The 23,065-nt window shown below is 34.1% G+C and overlaps 1 protein-coding gene across 4 annotated transcripts in view; it reads left to right on the top strand.

Annotated features, from left to right (window-relative positions):
• LOC141400205 (furin-like protease 1) overlaps positions 1 to 23,065 on the top strand; it is a 161,216-nt gene that overhangs the window by 132,731 nt on the left and 5,420 nt on the right. For all 4 annotated transcript variants that reach the window (XM_073979688.1, XM_073979739.1, XM_073979678.1 and 1 more), the window contains 2 exons: positions 13,995 to 14,158; positions 17,649 to 17,727. In XM_073979688.1, coding sequence (XP_073835789.1) covers positions 13,995 to 14,158; positions 17,649 to 17,727 — 243 coding nt within the window. The remainder of the gene's footprint in view (positions 1 to 13,994; positions 14,159 to 17,648; positions 17,728 to 23,065) is intronic.

The raw sequence follows: 23,065 nt of genomic DNA on the forward strand, positions 1-23,065 counted from the left end.
AGTCCAAAGGCGAAAATTTGGTACGTAAATTTTCTGAACTATTTGGCTCTAAAATTTACAACTGTCGTGCAGGTACCCCTGAACCCCGCGTCATTTTAGTTTTTTTTACGTGTCGGATCTAATAAGCCCTTCCGCGTTCGAATCCATCCACCAAAACGCCGAATTTAGATACCTTGAAAGTAGGAAAATCTGCAAAAATTTATTTTGACAATTCCGCGAATTGAACCGCGATTTTCTTTGATTATTTTTGCATAAATGTAATCCTTTATACGCGATTATTATATTTGCCAAAAAGGTGTGTCACAAATTACAATGATTCGGGAGTAATATCCCTATTTATCCCAAAATAGAATGGGGTGGCACATCCGCAGTTCTTGAAGAACCTTAACCAATGGCTAAGTAAGAGTGGTTAAAGTGTGACAAAAACGCATTAAAAAACAGTAAAATGTTTTTCCTTGTGCTCTAGGCTGCGTAAATGACACCTAACTGTACAATTATTTACAGTTAGCAAGTAGGAAATTTAGTTGGCTTTCCAAAATGGGAAAAACCAACAAAAATCTATGGCTTGTTCGAAAGGCATTACTCTCCCCTTTATAATGAAAAACAGTGTGTGCAAATCGGTTGTGGAAAAAAGAAGTAATGTCACAGTGTTATTTTTACGTAAATGTAATCCTTTTACGCGATTATAATATTTGCCAAAAAGGTGTGTCACAAATTACAAAGACTCGGGAGTAATATCCCTATTTATCCCAAAATAGAATGTGGTGGCACATCCGCAGTTCTAGACGAATCTGTCTAAAATAATTTATATTGAGGTATTTTTAATAGGCGGCCATTGAAATCGGATGCACCTTATAATCATATGGACATCGCGTAATATTTGCCCACTTGAAGGGTTTTTGAATAGTAAGATGCAACAGATGGCACACTTTGGCCGCTGAATGAAACATGGGAAAATCCATGCATATTGATAGACATGGACTCCCAGTATCCGGATTCTCGAATTACACGCTTTTTAACTTTTGTGTTTTTTCTTTGGTTGTGATTTCAATATCAATCTGTACTTCTTAACTCTATTGCTTATCATTCTAAGCAAATATATTTTCACAATGACAAACTATTTTCCTCGAAGAAGTTCCCAGCAAAAAGTTTGCCACCAAAGAGGCAGTTAAATGATATGTACAAGTGATCTGGAAGTACATCAAATTATGCATTTTCACTCATGATTTTTACAAGAGCGTGACTACTGAAAGAGGCACTCCATTGCACTGCATTTTAACTGACCCTTTGGCACTGCATTTTAACTGACCCTTTGGCACTGCATTTTAACTGACCCTTTGGCACTGAATTTTAACTGACCCTTTCGCACTGCATTTTAACTGACCCTTTGGCATTGCATTTTAACTAACCCTTTGGGGCAGAATAGGAGGCAGTCCAAAGCACGTGTTTTGATACAGGCATTCTGCGGAAATTGTACAAGCCATTACAAAATATGCCAGAACAAATAAAATGCATTTATTATTTGTGTAAAACAAAAATATTAAGAACATTATTACATTAACACAAATTATGAAAATTGAATTCAATTCAATCGCAAACATGCGTGTTTCCTCCTCTCTCCATTTGTTCCAAGCTAAACTGTTTTTACTTCATTTGCTAAATGGGTTGTCTTCCCATCACCAGTTAAGATTTCGACATGTACTCCAACAGCGCTCCACTCGGAAATTTTTTTCTCGTGAGTTACCGGAAAAGTGTTCACAAATTAAATATTATTTAGTTTGTATTAACAAATGTTTGGAAATGTTAACACGCTTATCTCTTTTTGGAAAATTTATGCCGCTGCCTGTAGATATGTACAAACTGATTTATGTACATGTAGGGATCTCTAACAACTGCTAATAAAATGTAGCGAACGGAGTGCCTTTTTCACGACTCCGTTTGGACTGCATCCGGATGCTGTTAAATTGTGAGGAATTGGAGTGCCTTTTTCACGACTCCGCTGAACTGCATCCGGATGTTGTTAAAATGTGACAAGTGGGTGTGATTCTTTGGATTGCATCCAAATGCGGTTAAAATGTGAGGACTGGAGTGCCTTTTTCACGACTCCGGTTGAACTGCATCAAAACATGCCGTGACAGAACTAGTCCACATTGCACTACTTCCAATTTATTTTGCTGGGTTTTAGCAAAATACTTCAGGTTTTGTATGGAAATTTAGCGAAATAGTAGAATAACTCCTAAAAATGTTTTTCCAATTTTTCGTATTAAACCAAAAAATATATTTTTGAAATAATATTCCCACAATAAGTTTTTGTCTTTTGTTGCTGCTGTAATATGCATGTTATCAAGGTAAATTTATAGAAGGTATGTGCATGAATTACAACAACTAACTAATTTACAAAAACAACATTGTTGGTATTGAAAATTAATTGTCAAAGAAAATATTGAATAATAGGGTCGTTCCAAAAATTTTCTCAGAAAAAATATAAATACATTTTGAAAATCCTCCAAAATAGAACAAATTTGAATGACAATGTAAATATAAAGCATTCAGACTTGTCGTAGGTCATTTTTATTTCACCTTTAGGAAGAAAATCAGTATTTTATGGTAGCAAATTTCGAAGTTTCAAATTTCATGAGTAGACCCTATTACATTTTGAAAACTAAATTTACAAAAAAAGTAAGAATACAACTGATTGTCACTTCTACCTTGTATAAATGTACCTTGCATGTTATAAACCCAATCTTTATAATTTTGGTCTCACATATTTCTATGCGTTGTCTAGATGCTGTAGAGATTTTAAATTTATTTTTTCAGATTTATATGGACTCTGAGTTAGAATAAATTAAATTTACTCCAAGATTTTTCTATTTTTAGTTGATTTTCCGCGAAAATAAAAACAAATTTAGAAATATTTTAACATCAGCGGATAGATATAACATTCCGTTAACGATTTATACATATATTTTCTTATTAAAACCCAAAAGGAATTTTTAAATATTTTTCTTTATAAGGGAACAAAACCCCCTATAACTTTTGGGTGCAGCATCCAATTTTGTGAACGCGAACATATTTGAGACCACAATTTTTTTTCTTAACCTAAGTACCAAAAATCGCGCATGTGCTCGCAAAAAAATTATTTTTTTCAATGGTATTGAAAAGGAAATTTGAAATCTACCATATATACTTTCATACGGTCAAAATGTGCCTCATCGAAATAATTGTTTTAGACCCCAAGTATGTTCGGACGAAATGTGTTTCACACAATTTGGAGTCGAATAACACGTTCGCGGACGCAAAAAAAACTCAGAGAGGTGCAAAAAATGACACCCAATTTTTTTCGAAATTAGTTTTTTTGCATTTATTAATTATTTTTTAATATTATTATAATTATTTATTTATTATATTATGGATATTGATGAAATTAGTCGTATAATGTACATTAATCACAAAAACATACGATTGTATACAAGTAAATGACTAAAAACTGACTTTGCATATGAATGCTATAGCATACACGTCATACTACGTCACCATGAAAATTAATGCTAGCATTCACGTCCGCGAACGTGTTAAGCAATGTCCGTCCGTCTGTCTGTCTGGCTGGTGCGCACGATAACTTTCGAACGGATGAACCGATTTGGTCCAAAATTTGGCTTTCGCAATATTTTGTCCAAACTTAGTTTAAGTTCGAAGATGGCTTATATCGGTCCACTCCTTCCGGTACCTCCCCCACAAAAGTTCAAAAATGTTCGGAAAAATTGTGCGCACGATAACTATTGATGGGAGAGACCGATTTGGTCCATACTTTACACATCCTAATATATCTACCAGATGTAGATCAGGTAACACGGTGCTCTTGAAGTAAATTTAAATGGAAGGTGCTTACACCTGGGAAGTTTTTGCAGATTTTAAAACTACAATGTTCGTAGATGAAAAAAATCAAAAAACGAAAAAAATCGCGGGAACGCTTTCTAAATAAATCGCGATTCAACTTGACATTTTTAGGGGTTGTTTAGGTTTTTGCGATGTTGCTTGGAAATCGCAAGTCCTATAAAAATGGGAATAAAGAAAATGTTGTAGCTATCAAAATTCTCTACAGGATTGACCTTTATGGTATTCTCGTCGGTTTTACCGTTTTTGAGATATAGAAGTTCAAATTGGGACAATTAAAGTTCAATTCAATTCTGTATCGCCCCCTTATAAAACAATGTCATGAAGGGTGCGCCTTAACTAACTTTTAATGAAAAACGCTTACACAGGGGACATTTTTCTGAATTCTGAAACAGCAATGTTCATAGATGAGAAAAATCCAAAAACAAGAAAAAATCGCTGTAGGGATTTTGAAATAAATCGCGGTCAAAATTCACATTTTTAGGTGTTTTTTAGGTTTTCACGATTTTGCTTAAAAACCGCTAGTCCAATCGAAATGGAGCTAAAGAAAATGTTGTAGCTGTGAATATTATCTAGAGTATTGACGTTTACGATTTGTTCCCAGACTGTACCGTTTTTGAGATAAAGAAACTTAGTTTACATTTTTAGGTTTTTTTGTTAGGGTTTCGCGATTTTGCTTAAGTACGGCAAGTCTTATCGATATGGGACTTGAGCAAATCTTAAAGCTGTGAAAATTCTCTACAAGACTGGCTTAAGTAACTTATCCTAGTTTGTACCATCTTTTAGATATATAAGTTTAAGTTGGGAATTTGCAGTCATGACATTGTTTTATAAGGGCGATACAGAATTGAATTGAATTTTTATTGTCCCAATTTGAACTTCTATATCTCAAAAACGGTGAAACCGACGAGAATACCATACAGGTCAATCTTATAGAGAATCTTGATAGCTACAACATTTTCTTTAGTCCCATTTTTATAGGACTTGCGGTTTCCAAGCAACATCGCAAAAACATAAACAACCCCTAAAAATGTCAACTTGAATCGCGATTTACTTAAAAAGCGCTCCGGCGATTTTTTTTGTTTTTTGATTTTTATCATCTATGAACATTGTAGTTTCAAAATCTGCAAAAACTTCCCAGGTGTAAACACCTTCCATTTAAATTTGTTTCAAGAGCACCGTGGTAAGAATATGGACTATATTTGTCTACTCCTTCGGGTACCTCCCACACACATTTTCGGATAAATTCACTTTAAGACCTGCTCTCGAATCACTTTGATTTTTGTTGAAGCAACTTGCATTCGCTGCCTCAATTACGACAGTAATAGTTTTTTCAGGGGCAAGTCCATACTTCTTGTGAAAATAGCCCGAAAGTTTAAAAAACCCCTATGACACCATATGTAGTGACTGGAGAGCTCGAATCGAATACTAAGTTCGTCCACACTTTGGATATCGTAATATTTCTTCGAATATTAGATGAAATTCGAAGGTGGTGCTTATAGGTCCACTCCTTCCGGTACCTCCCCCACAAAAGTTCGAAAATATTCGCTAAAATGGTACCGATTTGGTCCAAACTGTGGATCTCTAAATATTGTCGAATCCTTGGGGTACCACCCACACAAATGTTCAACATGTGTGGTGAAGGGTCTGTTCGGAATCCTTCCTGTTTTGTGTATTGTGTCTTTTCGTAGACTAGTATTCCCGCGGTTTTATGGTTTAACCCTATCCATATTTTTGTCGGTTCATACGCCCAAAATTTTGAAAACCCCCTAAATATATTTATTATTAAATATAAAATATTTTTTTGGGAAAAAATGTTTAAGTGAATTTCGTGTAAATAGACCTAACTTTCAACTCTTCATCCTGTACATTTTTGGAAAAAGTCTACCAAATTATATGTATGTAAACTTTTGTCCCTATCATTTTTTGTTATTGTGGAATTTACGTTAGTTGTATTATGAAATATACGTCTGTTGTTTTTAATTTCGTTTATTAGGCATATGAAATATAAAGATGTACTTGGATTTTCATAAATAATAATCCCTGGCTGCCTATTTATTCCTGTGAAAGTGACAAAATCGACTAACACCCTGTTTCTGTATGTCGAAAGAAGAATGTGTGGAAATGAAACACGTCCAAACTCTTGAGTGTTTTTCAAATTTGTTTTTGTTTTGATGCAAAAGCAAAGGTAAAATTATTTCGAAAACTAAAGCTTGGGCGTGTTTCTTTCGCAAACATTCTTCTTTCGACATACAGAAACAGTCATGTCTCATGTCACTTTAAATTCCACCCAAACCATGTTGTAATAATACAAGGTGTAAGTACACAAATTATTCACCTTCCTACCACAACAACGCTCTCTTGCAGTTAAATTTAGCATTATTTCTTTGTATTTAGCGGCAAGTTTTCTATTTAGCGTTTACCATTTTTCTTATTATTATTATTATTATTTTTAATATAGCATTATTCTATCCACATAATCTCAAATATTTTAGTTTTTGTTTTTTTTTTTTTAATAAAAAATCTCATAATTTTTCGTTAACTATGAATTTAGTGATTAAAAAACAAGTAAAAACGAGTTAATTTCGGCAGGGCGGAACTTCTTATAACATCCACCACGAGTTTCATTGAAAAAAAAAAATGGAATAATTAGTTTTCTTTAGTTCGGCTATGCTCGCCCATATATGTCAACGGATGTACAACAACAACATACACTCTCTTCATTCTCATCTGCCGTTGTTTAGCAAGGAAAATACATTCTCATGGAGCAGGGCTGCTCACAACTGTATTTAAGAGAAATCCATATTTTAGTTTTTCTTGAGTCTTCATTTGATATTTAAATTTTTTTAAACATAATTGTAATTTAACAAACTATCTGAGATGAATTAATTCAAAGATTACAACAAACTTTGATGTATTGCTAGAATAACAACACTAAAGAGTATCTGGTATTTACGGTAGCGTGAAGGCGCTATGTCATAGAGGCAAATGCATAAATATCTGAGCACCGCTGCTTTAGTTTATGAAAGTACTAAACTCCCTCGCCACGGTGTTCTTACCTAATCAGTACCAAGCATCAACAATTTTTCGAATAAAACTTTTTAATCCAGAGTTCGGTCAGGATATGTGACAAAGAACCCACCAAATAAAAAAAAAAATTGGCGGTACTGTTGCACCACTACTTAGGTGAAAGAAACGCGAAAATTACTTATATGTTTTCCTTTTTTATTTTCATAAACATGGAAATTTGACAAAAAATAATTGATTTTCAACAGCTTTTCCATATTGAAATTGCTAAATTCAATATAAATTCAGTTTGATTTTGTGCATTAAAAATGGGGATAATTTTCAAATTAATTTGAATTAAGACTGTTAATGCAAACAAAGACATATAACAAGATAAGACATTTTTTGCTATCATTCTTCAGTGAATGGCTTTTGAATTTAACATAATGTTATATTACGATATGGTGATATAACATTTTTTCTTTTATACATTTTTATGTATTTAACCGAGTTTACTGATCCAATTGACATAGAATTATTCTTGAATAGATCCTTGAATTCATAAATTTCGCTTCTGATACAATTACATGAAATGTTCCTCCTTGGTTGCGATTTTGAATTAACTGCATCCTGTTAAGGGTAATGTTTCTATACAAAGTTTCGTAAACATTTTTTTGTTGCATGCATTTTGTCTAGTCTTAGCTGTATTTATGCCTTTGTACAACTATAAAAACAAGACATAATGAATACAACAAAAAATGTTTATGAAACAATGTATAGAAACATTACCCTTAACTGAAACAATGCAGGTTGCTGGTAACTTAAAATCGCAATCAAGAAAGAAAATTCCAGGTTATATTATCAGAAGCGAAATGTATGAATTCAAGGATTTATTCAAGAAGAATTCCATGTCAATTGGATCGTTAAATTCGGTTAAATACGTAAAAATGTATAAAAGAAAAAAAATGTTATATCACCATATCGTAAAATAACATTATGTTAAATTCAAAAGCCATTCACTGAAGAATGATAGCAAAAATAATTTCTTATCTTGTTGTATTTATGTCTTTGCTTGTTATATTTACATATGTCTTTGATGCAAATTAAAACTGTCGTCTGTCTAGGCTATAACTGTATATAAATTGTGTATACCCACCATACCAGTTGTTGATATTTTTCGAATGTTTGCCACAAGTTTCGAAAACGGCAAATGTTTTTCTTGTGTTTTTCCTTTGTTCGCCAAAAATTCGAAAACGATATCTTCGAACATTTGGTGAATGTTTTTCTTCACAAGAAAAATTGTTTCGAGAAATTTTTTTTACTTTGAATTTTTTTGTTTCAAAATAATTGGTGTCTTTTTACTTACTAAATGTTGCTGAAACAATTTTTTCAGCAACTTTTCCTTTATACAACTGTCAAAAACTGCAACATTAGTAATAATTATTACAAATTATCACGTAAAAATACACAGCTATTATAAACAATAAGTGTTGATAAAGATAACATATGTATGGGTAGGTTACCAAATACACAATGTTTATCAACAGTTACATATGGAATCGCAAACAAAGAAACTGAGACGAAAAAGGTACATAACAGAAACATCAAAAAACTTCAACAAGCATATTTTTTGCCAATATCATAAAAACTATTCATCAATTCATTCGATAATAATATATATGAGGAAAAGTCAAAATTTTTTAGTTTCCATGAAGCCAAGGTTTGCACTATTATAATACGTGAACTATTGTAGTTTGCCAGTAACTATGACTATTGCTGGATTAATTTAGATGTTTTTGTACAAAGCTCAAAAATTTAGCAAAAAATTTTAATTTACGTGGTAGTTACGACCGCGTAAAGGAAAAACCATAGGTAAAAACACGTTGAATCTAAACAGGTTTTTTACATTGCTATTCGATTTCTGATTAAACCATTCAAATGACGGACATCTGTCCAAAGTAAAAGTAGGAGAATACAAAATGAAGATTACACTTCTAATGTATCACTTTCCAAAATTTCCACTGCATCCACCTTTTATGGATGCTGACATTTTGAAGCCGGATTTCAGGTGTTTTTTGTATTTTTTATGTAGCTGGGACGCGCATTCGGATATTTCGAAAAACCAATTATATCACTAAAGAACTCGCGATTTCGCATAATCTGATATGTATATTAAGTATGTAGCCCACACAGCAGCAGAGTAATCTACTGCCAAAGGCCAAAATTTAGTGCGATATTTTTTCTAAAAAACCTATTTTTGGGTACAGTATTTACAATATCGTTTTGAGTGTGCTGGTACCCCGCGATATTTTAGTTTTTCGACGATCCGAATCATATGAATCACAGATCGTAAAAATCCATCTACTAGAACGGCGGAAATGGCTACTGCAAAAATTGAAAAATTTGCAAAAAATGTTTTTCAAAATATCGCTGACTAATTCGCGTTTTATGTGGATCGTTTCCATTTCAATGAAGAAAGTGAATCATCACTCGCGTTTGTGCGAAAACAGCGGTTTGACAAATTTAGTGGCATGGGAGCTGTATCCGATTTATCCAAAAAATACTGTGTGATGCTACATCCACGGTTCTTGATGGATTTTATTGAAATATGTTTAGATCGATGTATTTTTTCACGGTTGATAGTGAAATCGGATGCGCATAAAAAGTGTATGCACTTTGTGCAAAATATAAGCGTAATACAGTTTGTTGCACACTAAACTGCAGACGATGCTACATCTTAGCGGCCAAAGTAAATCCTGGCAAATGTGTACAAATTAAAAGAGAAGAATTCGCTGTATTGGTAAACCGCATGCGCATCAAGTGATTTTGAGGATTTCGCGATTTACACGCATTTCAAAATGAACATTACCCGATACAATTTTATTTCAAGATTATACCCCATTTAAAGGAACCCAACATTTATTTGAAAGATATCCATATCTTCTGCTAGATGTTAGCGTGTTTTCGAGAAGTGATTAGAATAAAAAATGTGATTTATTGCGTGGAATTTAACTAAAATAGAAGAAAAAGTCCGACCTATTTTTCTTACAGTTTGTTCAACTAACTCACAAAATAAATTTTAATAAATATTTTCTCTTAAAAAAATTTTATAAATTTCCTCAATATATTTTTTGTTTTTTGCTATAATATGCAAACCGCTAAACGGATTTGTATAGTTTTGGTTTCATTTGAATCTTCGCGATGTTTAGATTAGGTACATATTTTTTATATATTTTTCAGATGCATAAACAGCTTGAATTTTATTAGAACAAGTTGTAAACTACCAATTGTTTTGAATGCTTTCCTAATTTCCGCGAAAATTTACAACTTTTTCACTAAAGTTATGGGACCTCAGTAACCATATAGTATGTAGGGAGCCCCTAATTAAGAGAGTTTCTCAATATAATGATTAGAGTCTTTTAAAGATTTTTTTCTTTTTATCCGAATTGAAACCGCCATAACTTTTGCGCGCAACAACCAAAATTAGTATCTCCAACAGATTTAAGAATGGGATTTTTTTCCCAATGTATGTACCAAAAATCATTCATGTAGCTTAAAAAAAAATTTTAATTTTTATTTATGGAAAACTAAAAAATTTTGTCTTTTCTTCATATATATATATAATTGTTCCTCAGGGGAGACTTCTCTCATATCAATGAGTGCACCCCGATTCATATTAGCTCAATGATATGGGACATACTGTTTATCGCCGAGTCAGAACGACGTGTCTAAGACACCACTTGTACAGAAGTTGTACAAGGCTGAAATACTCAGAAAATGTCGCCAACATTACTGAGGGGTATTTTGCCACCGTTGAAAATTGTTCGATGTTGACTGACCGGGGAATCGAACCCACGACCTTCAGCCTGCAAGGCGGGTGTGCATACCATTGCACCACCCAGCAAAAAAAGTCCTCCCAAAATCATGGGTTTTGTAAGGGATTTTTGGCAGCCGTAACTACTCACAAACCCCCTTTCCTCCCCATTATTTTTACAAGGGCATGTCGCACTCAATTTCTAGTTATTTTATGACCACTAGATAACTAGAAGTTGAAAAGTAAGGTGAAACGTGAATGCTATAGCATTCCGATGCAAAATGACGTGAATGCTATAGCATTCACATTGTCAGCCAATTTTTGTTCATTTGCTTGTATACATTTTTGTTCATTTACTTGTATACAATCTTGAGTTTTGGTGTTTAATATTTATAATACGATTTATTTCAACAAGATACATTCTATAATAAATTAAAAATTATAATAATAATCAATAATTAATAAATAAAAACAAAAAAACTAATTTCGAAAATAATTGGGTGTCATTTTTTTCACCTCTCTGAATTTGTTTGCGTCCGAGAACGTGTTAAGGACTTAAATGTGCAGTGTTCGAACATTTGCATTAAAATCTCCTTGTATAATAAATATTGCATGAGGTTTGGTGTTTTTGAGCAACTTCTCGATTTCTGCGTAGAATACTTCGATTTCATCAATACTAGAATCAGATGTAAGGGCGTAAACCATGCATATTGTTTATATTAATAGGTTTTGAATATATTTTTATCATTGTTCTGTCGGAATTTTGGATGAATCCTGTTACACATTCCGCAATATAATTCTATACTATTATTGCCACACCCTTTCTGTGCTTCCTAATCTACCATGTTCCATTTATTCCGAGAATATCTATATTTAATCCATTCATTTCGCTTATAGTGTTATTAAGCTTTCCATCTTCCAGTTATTAAGCTTCTAACATTCCACGTTCCTATTTTTAATATCTTTTTTATTTTACCTCCGAGGATTCTTAGCCGGAGACTGAGCGCCGTGTTTCTTCTGTTGTTTCCATATTAATTATTATATGACTTTCTAGGGATATTACTTCAGTGGTTTACCGTTTCCTTCTGAAGGGTTTGTAGTTTTCCATATATAGCTGCAGCCGTTCAACAGGAGTTACGGCGTTGTTCACTGTCGCCCAATGTAGGAACAGACGCAGTGGTAGTATTCATTGCTCCAATACCGTCATCCACTATTCGGTGTTCGGTAGTCGTTTTAAACTTGGTTACGCCAAACGACCTTCAGTGGTACTCATTCTAACTCATTCAGGTTCCTGACTAGGTTCATTAGGCTAGTGTTTGGTCACCCCCAAGTATTTTATTTTCTCGATACCCCACTTGTCATTAAGATAAGTTGGGCTTCGCCAATGGGAGGGTCCTGATACAGGATCTAGCAATCCCCACGGGGGTCATATGTAAATGTGGCAAATTTACTTGTTGTTTTTTATACCCTCAGCCTTTAGGCTAAAGAGGGTATTTACACTTTGATACGACCAAAAATGTACCTCATCGAAATAATGGTTTTAGACCCCAAGTATGTTTGTACGATATCCGTTTCAGACAATTTTGAGTCGATCTAGCAATGTCCGTCCGTCTGTCTGTCTGTCCGTCTGTCTGTCTGGCTGGCTGGTGCGCACGATAACTCTCGAACGGATCAATCGATTCGGTTCAAATTTTGGGTATCGAAATATTTTGTCCGGATTTGATTTAAGTTCGAAGATGGGCCATATCGGTCCACTCCTTCAGGTACCTCCCCCATAAAAATTCAAAAATGTTCGGAAAAATTGCCCGCACGATAACTCTTGAAGGGAGTAACCGAATTAGTCCATACTTTGCACTTCGTGACATTTCTACCAGAGTTTCTGAGTTTCCAATATGGACCCTATTGGTCCACTCTTTCGGGTACCCCCCACACAAAATTTTGCTTAAGTGCAGTTTAAGGCCTGCTCTCGAATCGCTTTGATTTTTGTTGCAGCCACTTGTATTCACTACCCCCATTACGGCGATATAATTTTTTTCAGCAGCAAGTCCACACTTCCTCAGACATCAGCACGAAAACAGCAAACAACCCATATAATACCATGTGTCGTAGTTAGAGCGCACAATAACTCTCGAACGGATCAACATATTTGGTTCAAATTTTGGGTCTTTCAATATTTTGTCCAAACTTAGTTAAAGTTCGAAGATAGACCATATCGGTCCACTCCATCCGGTACCTCCCCCACAAAGGTTCAAAATTTTTCGCAAAGATTGTAGGTATGATAATTCTAGGAGGGAGTAACCGAATTGAGCCAAACTTTGCTATTGGTAGTATTACTTTCAGGCATAGATCGGGTTCTAATATGGACTATATCGGTCCAGTCATTTGGGTACTTCCCACACAAAATTTGGAAAAAGTATAGTTTAACAACTCCTCTCTGATCTTATTAATTTGTGATGCAGCAGGCTGCACTTGCGGTCGCTGTTACGACGTTGTAATTCGACGTGTTTTCGTGGGCAAGTCCATACTTCCTGAGATAATGACCCAAAAAGGTCAAGAAAATCCCACCGGCACCACCTAAACTGGCTAATGTGTAAAATAACTCTTTAAGAGAGAAATCCATTTAGCTCAAACTTTGTAAATTGAAAAGTAAAATTGTATTATATTTAAATTCAAAAAATTAAGTACAACATTTTTAATTATATAGTCGGTAAGGAAAATATCCATAGACTAATAAAGGAAAAAATATTTCCTACAGATTTGTATTAGGTCCGAATATGTACTACATCGGATCACTCCTACGGGTACACCCTACCCAAAGTTTGGAAAAAATGCACTCGTCTTGGATCAATTTGAATTTTGTTGCAACATGTAGTTTTTTGCGGCCCTTTCCATCCTGGAAAATTTTTCCAACAGCTAAAAAACCTACAGAAGTATTGTGTTAACTGTTTTCTTCGGGTACGTGGCTGAGGGTATATCTCTGTCGGCTCAGCTGACTGAGACTTTCTTACTTGTTTTAATTCAATGTAGACATATAAAAGAACATGTTTACTATTAAATTGAGAAGTCGTTGGATGGCTCGTAAATTGGACTATGTTATGCTTGTACCCACACAATCAAACGCATTTCAACACTCCATATGTGACGTATTTATTGATTTTATTATGTAATAATATGTAGATATTAATTAGTTAATGTTTTTGTGTTGTCGAATTGCTGCATGGTATTATTAGTATTCAATATATTTATATTTACTATTTTCACTAATGAATGTTTTTTTCAGCTCAAATAACACAGTGGGATTTAATTTTCTATGGCACTGAAGAACCAGCTCAGCCTGATGATCCTTTCCCTTTAAATTCGAACAAGTTGAACTCATTTGCTGCTGAAGCAGAACGTAACGACGTTGAATATGACTCTGAAAGTCAATGGCGTGATATGCAGAAGGTATATATACTATTTTAATTTAAAACATAAGCGCTGTATATGTAGTACAAACGTAGACTATCAGTTCTCGATGCATTAAAACTAGGCTCAGTATAATTCATGGATTTCAATTATTATCAATTGAAGCACAATTGGTGGATCCGAAGATTTTAGTGTCCATATATTACAAAAGTATGCTATTGTTTTGAAAAACTCATTCTTCTTGTGCATATTGCAGGAACACATCATGACTATGTTCCTGCAGCAGACGTTTTTAGTCAGTTTTGGAAGAAATTTGTCCAGAATTCGTTATGAATACTTTCAAATCAATAATATTTTGATTTTCTCAATGTATCAAAAGTCCACAAATACATCCATACACTTTCAACAATTTACACACACAATTGAATATGGGTTATCCGGTTTGCTTGCGACCAAGTCCGGTTATGACCGTTCTGATTTTCATATAAATTGGTATAGTACCAGCTTTTTATAATTATTTAAAGCACTTATATATATAATACTGTTTGTTTTTGAGCGTTCATTCTGCGTTTGAGTAGATTAGTTTGAATGCGATGCACCTGCATTACATCTGGCTCTGAAATGTCTGGAGTACTGTTTTCTGAAATTCCAATAGAATTTGAAGTGTCTGGGTATTTGAGTTCCCCTCTTATTCTTATTCTTCGCAATATCAGAGGATGAATACATAGATAACAGGTTGTGTGTGCCGGGTAAATGTGATAAAGGATCCCTAAAAGAAGACGATGTCGGTTACGTATCTTTAGGAATAGTACCTAAAATCTTCCGAGCGTAACATTTTGAAGCTGAAAATTACCTCTTGTGGTACTGATATTACAGTTATTTAATTAAAGGACGAAAAGGACTGCGAAGGAAGCGAGTTAGAAGTTCGAAATGCTTTACGAAAATAATCCTCATCTCAAAAATAAACTTAAACAACGGCGTACAAAGATATAACACTAGTTCCTGCTTAGATTAGTACAATCTAGTTCATTTGAAAGATCCAGTTCAATAGATGACCTCTTTTAACTGAACTAGTTCAGTAATCTAGTTCATAGTTCACTATCCAGTTCAATCATTCGGATCAAAATCGTTCACCGGTTCTTAATCGTTCGCTTGATGAAAACGCATACATACAACAAATAGGAATAAACAATGAAATAATATAATATAAAATAGTATATTTATGTTTGTTTTGTTTTTGTTGAAGAATCCATCATATGATTGCTGTCAGTGCGTTTTGTAAACATTACTCTCTGTAAAGGAAGTAATGATGAAGTTAAGCCAATGGGGGAATACTGCAGACATAAGCAATATTATATTTAGATATTTTTATTACATTCATAAAGAGAGATTAAGTTAGTATTAATTTAAGAAAAAACGTCCTTCATTTAGTTGACTGGCAAAAAAAACTTATGTTGTGTATGTAGAAATTGTCATTGCGAAAAAATCTTTGAGTCTGTACGTTTCTTTTTACTTTTTTCCCTTTTTTATCCAAAAGAAGGCACATTGAATAGGTAATGGATTCGACATATTGTAATATGTTGTCTTTATGATTTTGTAGAAATCTTCATTTTCTAAGATCCAATACATACGGACATGTTCTGGCATTCACCTCTGGACCTCACGTGTATCGAACACACCTAAAGCTGTTCTGCAACACACTTTACAGCTAGTCGGGGGTGTAAACCTCACACTGTAATTTTGATGGCGATAGCTGAGTGTATCCTTATTTTTTAAGGAAACTAATTGCAAATAGGACTAAAATTCAACATATCTCGTAAACAATTAAACGAACAAATCGTAAATACCCAGCAAACCAAATGTCGGATGTCCGACACATCGAAACAATTTCGGAAGCAAAATTGTTCATACGACATTATTCCAAAATCGTTCAGAAATCTTTACGAAGATTCGGAAAGTATCTCAGATGTTCATACGACGTACGGGCATGTTCTGGAATTCACCGTGTATCCATTTCACATCACACATGCACTTCACCTGTGAAAGCAATTGATGTTCTGTATTTCACGTGAAAAGAGCTTTCATATTTCACGAAAGAACTTTGGAAAGCTTAATTACAGCTTTCAAACTTTATCATTAACAATGAACAAATATCAGTCTGTGTTGGCGCATCAACGAATACACATGCGTGTGTGGGTATGTACGCTTTGTTCTTTTGATTGCTTACGAAACAGGCGTAAACAAAGAAACGAACTTCTACAAGAACGCGTACATGTTGAATTTGGTGCTTTAAGAAAAAATACATTTTTAAATCATATTGTGTTAAGAAAATTAAATATTTTTTTAAATACTCATAGAAAACACATTAAATGTTAGTCCTATGCAGTTTTTTGTAGGAATTTGCAATTAGTTTCTTTAAAAAATAAGGATTCACTCAGCTCACGCCATCAAAATTACAGTGTGAGGAATACACCCCAATTAGGTGTAAAGTGTGTTGCAGAACAGCTTTAGGTGTGTTCGATACACGTGAGGTGCAGAGGTGAATGCCAGAACATGCCCGATTATTCCGAAATCGTTCAGAAATCTGTACGAAAATTCGGAGAAATTTCCCAAGGATTTTCTTCCGATTTCGCTCCGAATTCTGAACGAAATTGATCCGATTTCGTTCCGAAATTATGTCACCCACTTCATACAACTTTCTTTAAGATATCGTTACGATTTCGGATCCGACGGCGGACGTAGCGTCCGAATTTTGTTCCGATTTCGTTACGATGTCGTTACGATTGGTTTGCAGGTTACCCAAACATGCATGTGTATTCGTTGATGCGCCAACACACACTGATATTTTTCCATTGATAATGATAAAATTGAAAGCTTTAATAAAGCTTTCCAAAGTTCTTTCGTGAAATATGAAGCTCTTTTCACGTGAAATACAGAAACACAATTGCTTTCACAGGTGAAATGCATGTGTGATGTGAAATGGATGTACGGTGAAAATTCCAGAACATGCCCGATAAACAAACATAACACATTACGAAGGCATCACATAACACAGACGACGGCGTCACTTCATGTATTTGTGAACGACATGTTGAACTAGATTGTGAATCGTGCCTTCGTTGGTTGATCATACGGTCACCGACTGATTCTAGTTCGGTGAACTAATGAACTATAATCAACTATATCGAATGATCTAGTTCATACGCTCTTTTCAATTAATCGTTCAATTGAACTAGTTCATTCATGAACAACATTATTCCTGATGTCTCCACAAAAAAAAATCATATATCCATAACTCAAACTACGACCCTGCTTTCGTCCCCAAAAGGTTAGATATAACGGTATTTGTTTCCCTGTTCTGAAGTATGTACATTATGCTAAGTCACCGATTTCATCAATGTTGAAATCGATTTCGTTATACATATAAAATAACATAATTTTATTCCTGGTGCTACATCATTTTATATAGAAGAGATAAGCGTTGTCAAAATTATGACTTGTCACTAATATGTTCTTGTTTCTTTTTCAGCTCAGTGAATCCGGTACGATGAATCACGACCGCACAAATACAAGTTGCCTGAAAGCTACAATAAATCTCCGGTGTTTAGGTTTGTCCTTTTTCACAATAATATATTCCTACATACTTTTTAATACCAATGTCATTCGAAAGAGATAATTATTTACACCAATGTCTCTAACAATAAGCTAATTGGGAAATGTTAGCCATTAGATACCATGTACAGAGTAAACAATAACTTAGTTATAACTTAGCCAACAAATTATATACATACGTATAGAAATAAGTTTAAATATTATATAGAATCAAATTTTAGAACCAACAAAATTAATTTTTTAAATACCGTCAGAAGCTGACGACATGGAAGTACATAAGTAAACAATACTACTACGGAAACAATGGTTGTCTAATGTACGTATGTGTGCAAGAATCTTCGAACACAAATTTCTAGGACTTCTAAATCTGATGTAATAGATACATTACCTAGAAAATTGGCTTTATAAGAATTGGATGTTGAGGTGAGAGTTTTTGTTTCGGTAATTCTGTATAAAGTAAAAACGTGTGGTTGGGGCAATACCCAAATTGCAATGCTTATAGTTTTATGTCGTTTGGCAAAATTAATCAATATCATCTACATAAAGTTAGCAGCAGTGAAAATAGGTGCCACATTTTTACGAACATTTGTCTTACTTGAGGTCCATATTCCTCACTTCTAAAAGATTCATGAAAAGTAGATTACCAGTGTAATTGATGATTTTTGTTTCTTAAGTCGTGCTATTCCAGCTGATATACGTAAAGGTAAACCTTAAAAATATTATGTTACTCAAACTTTGGTTATTGATTCCTAAATTAAAGAAGGTAGGTTTGCAATTTGCTGATGATTGAAACATGATTTTTTTAATTTGGAAAGTAATTGAGCTTAATTTTTGGTTTGTTGTGTCTTGTGTTTTCATGAAAAATATTCTAGGAAGGCCAGAGACACTAGGTTGACTTGATAGTAAAAAGGCTTCAAAAATACTTCACAGCTGCAAATTTGCAATAAGTTTAGTACATATAAAGGGGAGGTTTTTAAACTCAGCCTTTGTCAAGCACCACATCTGATATGCCTGATGAGCTGAATTAACCACCAGCGAAACGATCGTAGCATATTGGATGGTTGTGTGTGGACTTCGCTAGATATCATTTTTCAATACTAACTTCTTAGGTCATGATAGTCAATTAATTCAATTAAGAAAAATATTTCAGTCCTACCAAAAATATGTATATTTCTGCAAATATTAGAGGTCCCATATCATTGAGCCAATGAAATATGTCCCTTACTTCACTTCAAGCTCAATTTAATGTAAAAGAATAAAGGGGGGAGGTACTACCTAACTAAAATGCGATATTGTATTTCTTTATTCTTTTACATGATAAGGATGCATTTCTCATTGTGTTCGCACCTTAAGGCCTAGATTCGCCTCCTGTGTAACCTCACTAACGATTGTTTAACAGCAAGAGAAGGCATCAGATGGCTCACGGCACCACATGGTAAATGCGCATTTTGTTTAGTTCATTATTCTATTCCACTCACTTGTTATGTATACATACAGATTTGGAGAATACCAAACATCACGGTTTGCATGATCAAACATTCAGACACGGTTTCGTTACCAGTCGCTCCTAATGAATTGTTTTCGAATTTAGCCGAGAATTTAAAACCATAAAATGAAGAATGATAGAAGTCTGGACCCTTTTCTTATTAATGATGGGGGTTATTCTGAACGTTAATTCTCCGTGAATTGTTTCGCTTTCTCCTTTAAGTTGAAGCGGCGTAAAGACAAAACGCACGGTGAATTTTCGTTAGTCGATGTTTAGACGTTCAAAGTTAATGGGAAAGAAAATTGAGTTTATGGACGAGGGAGCAGAGAGGAATAAGAGGGGGTACACACACCCCTGCACTCGCAAATTCTGTTTTGCTTCGTTATTCTTTGTAGATTTTTTGCATTTTCTTTCATTTTATTTTCTCCGCCAGCAAATAAACAACAACGCATACATTTGAATTAAAAACTTTTGTGATGAAAAATAAATTGAACGAAAGATTATCTTTAAAAAAAATTAATAGTAAACATATACATATGTACTTATTTTATTTTTAATGAACTTTAATATAATTTCTATAAACATTATCGCCTTAGTATTGCCTTTGAATGATCAAACAAGAAAATGAGTGTGAAGAAGAATCAGAAATTTGACACAAACATTATTTGCGTGTCTAAACTTCAAGGAAATTTTAAAAGAAATTGAGAAGAAAAGTTGCCTCTCCAGTTTGAACGTCTAAACATGGACTTAAGAATAACCCGCCGATATCTAGGAAAGGACTATCTTTATAAACGCTTTCAAAATGCACGCATTCAAAACTTTGTGGCCACACTGTACGCTGAAAATTGCATTCACGAAATTAAATAAAAAAAAAATAATTTTAAAATTAATATTTATAAACACACTTCACTAATTCGACATATCTAAAGAATTTTTGTCTGTTTTTGGTTCTTTTTTGTCAATACCAGTAATAAGTAAATGCAATTCACAGTGCAAGACATTTTTTACAAATAATGCAAATTGGAAAGTAGCGTCATGCAATTATGATTGCCAATTAATAAGCTCCCATTCTCAAATTCATAATTCTACGATCAAATATAAAGATATGGCAATTAGAAATTTTTTTGTTATTTAGTATATAGCCCACATAGAAGAGGCACCACCAATGTTCCCTATTTTGAGGCAAAAAACGCTTCAAAATATCGATACTATTCTTTGTAGGAACGTTTTGCTCCTGTAGCAAATTGGTATGTCAACTCTCTCGTGCGTATTAAAAAGGAAAAGGACAAATGAGGAAATGAAATAATTAAAATGTATAGCACAATTAGTATATTAGTGTTTAGATTTTGCAGTGTCAGATTACTTACATTTTTATTTTTCTCTGACCACGTTATGATTCTTGCCAGCGTTTTTCAGGGTAAAGTTCGACTACATTTCAAGAGTATTTCAGCCATGTAAAACTTATCTACAAGTGGTATCTTAAACAGTAGCTCCCATATCATTGAGCTTATATGCGTACGGGAACAGCCCTTGATATGAGAGAAGCATCCCTTGTCCCTTCTGGAATGTTTGTGGAACAATTATTGTATTTTTCTGTGACAATGTTATGATTCCTGCCAGCTTTCTTCACTAGATGAAACATATCCAATTTTATATTACATATTATTATTTATGTTATCCGCGGATACTTACTCGTACTTGTGTGCAATAAAATAGGTTTATATTTTTTGTTTTTAGACAATTCCTATTGCAGTGCAATTACAATAGTTTGCTTTTGTAATGAATACTGCTCTAACCAAACCCACATATCTATGTTATAAACTATAGCAATATTAAAGTATATTTTGTTCAGTCGTTAGTTTTGTTTTTGTCGAGATGCGGTCACAAATAAGCACTCATAACCTAGCAATGTATACAAATAGTCCTATCTTTTATACTAGCTCCGTTCGCCGTGCGACGTGCGCCTTTGTTTAGTACTACAGTAGTTTTGACTTAGCTGCCAAAACAAGTTTTGCACGCATTTTGTGGCAGCAAAGCGAATTTCGCACTTATCTTTAATATTTCTAGCTGCCAAAAAGTGGCAGTTATCCGATTCGTTCACCTGCCAAAGAATTGGCTCTTCATGTAATATTCACCTTCAGATTTCTTGATATCCGAAAACTGTTTGGAGAGGAATAGTGAAAAAAATAAAAATATATAATCAAAAAGATTATTTTGCATCAGCTGAAAGAACCAAAATGGAATTAAATAACAATTATTATCGTTATATTTGCCTCCACATCTATCATTCAATTTCTGTTTCAAAGAAAGTGATGTTAACTTTTTCTTTGTATTATTGCAACAACCTGCAAGTGACGCAATAAATATGCCTTGAACCTGCAGATGTGATATGAGAGAAGTCTTCCTTGTCCCTTCTGGGATGTTTGTGGAATAATTAATAATTATTATTAATTATTATTAGATCCACATTGACAGTTTTGTTGAGATGTGTATTATTTTATTGTTGTAAAATAATTTCAGCTTTTTCAGATTCGGGTATCGAATTATTTTGTCCAGATTCGATTTAAGTTCGAAGATGGGCCATATAGGTCCACTCCTTCAGGTACCTCCCCCACAAATGTTCAAAAATTGTCGCAAAACTTGTGCGCACGATAACTCTTGTAGGGAATAACCGATTTGGTCCATACTTTGCACATCGTGTAATTTCTACCATACTTAGATGAGGTTTCAATATGGACTCAATCGGTCCACTCCTTCGGGTACGTCCCACACAAAATTTCGGAAAAGTTCAGTTTAGGACCTGGTCTCGAATCGCTTTGATTTGACGCTGTAAGTTTCATTAGGGGCAAGTCCATACTTCCTGAGGAAATAGCCTGAAAGTTACAAAAAGCCCTATGACACCGTGTGTAATGGTTGGAGCGCAAGATAATCCTCGAACGTATTTGCCGATTCGGTCCAAAAATTGGCTTTCGTAATATTTTGTCCAAACTTAGTTCAAGTTCAAAGATGGATTATATCGGTCCACTCCTTCCGGTACCTCCCCCACAAAAGTTCGAAAATGTTCGGAAAATTTGTGCGTACGATATAGTCCGGTCAAAATAGACATTGAAATAACAAAAATTCCCACAAAGCTGAATTTTGGTGGAGAGCTAGGGTTTGCCATTAGAATCAACGTCCTAAAAGTCCCCATCGATCCCATGTGTGCAAAAAAAATTATTCGGGGTCAAAGGTCAAATTTTAAGGGTTTTTAGGTTTTCGGATTTATTTTTTGATAACGGTTGATCTAATCAAAATGTGACTAAAGTAAATATTGTAGACAGAAAAATTATCTACAAGTTTGACCTTTATAATTTTTTAATAGAAGGAACCATTCTTGAGATATAGCTGTTCTAAAAAACACATGATTTTTATGCACTTATAATGGAAATATGCACGTATTCAGAAAAACCGGCTAAAATAAGCGAAGTAATCGGGTCTGTCCCCCAAAAAAATATATATTTTCTTGAAGAGCGAAATTATAGCTATCTTCTAAAAAAAAATCCAACAAAATCGGAGCGTGTTTAGTAGAGTTATTCAATGTTAGAGTAATTTTATGCAAAAATAGCCCATTTAACCCACATGTATAATCGAAAGCCCAACGGGAACGACCCCAAAGAACACTCTCCGGTTTTTTTCATGTTTTGTCCGAAGATAGGGTGTGTTGCGCTGATTACGGAAATGTATAATTTTCAACGGTTGCTGATCCGGTTCACCGGTTATTCGACCCGAAAGGCCCAATTTAAAAACCGGGTTAGACCCGGTTCTACAGAACCGATTACTGCAAAGTGGATATCGTTTGAAAGCTTACG

Source organism: Musca autumnalis, unplaced genomic scaffold, assembly GCF_047663935.1.
Source record: "Musca autumnalis isolate F117 unplaced genomic scaffold, ASM4766393v1 scaffold_1, whole genome shotgun sequence".
NCBI lineage: Eukaryota > Metazoa > Arthropoda > Insecta > Diptera > Muscidae > Musca > Musca autumnalis.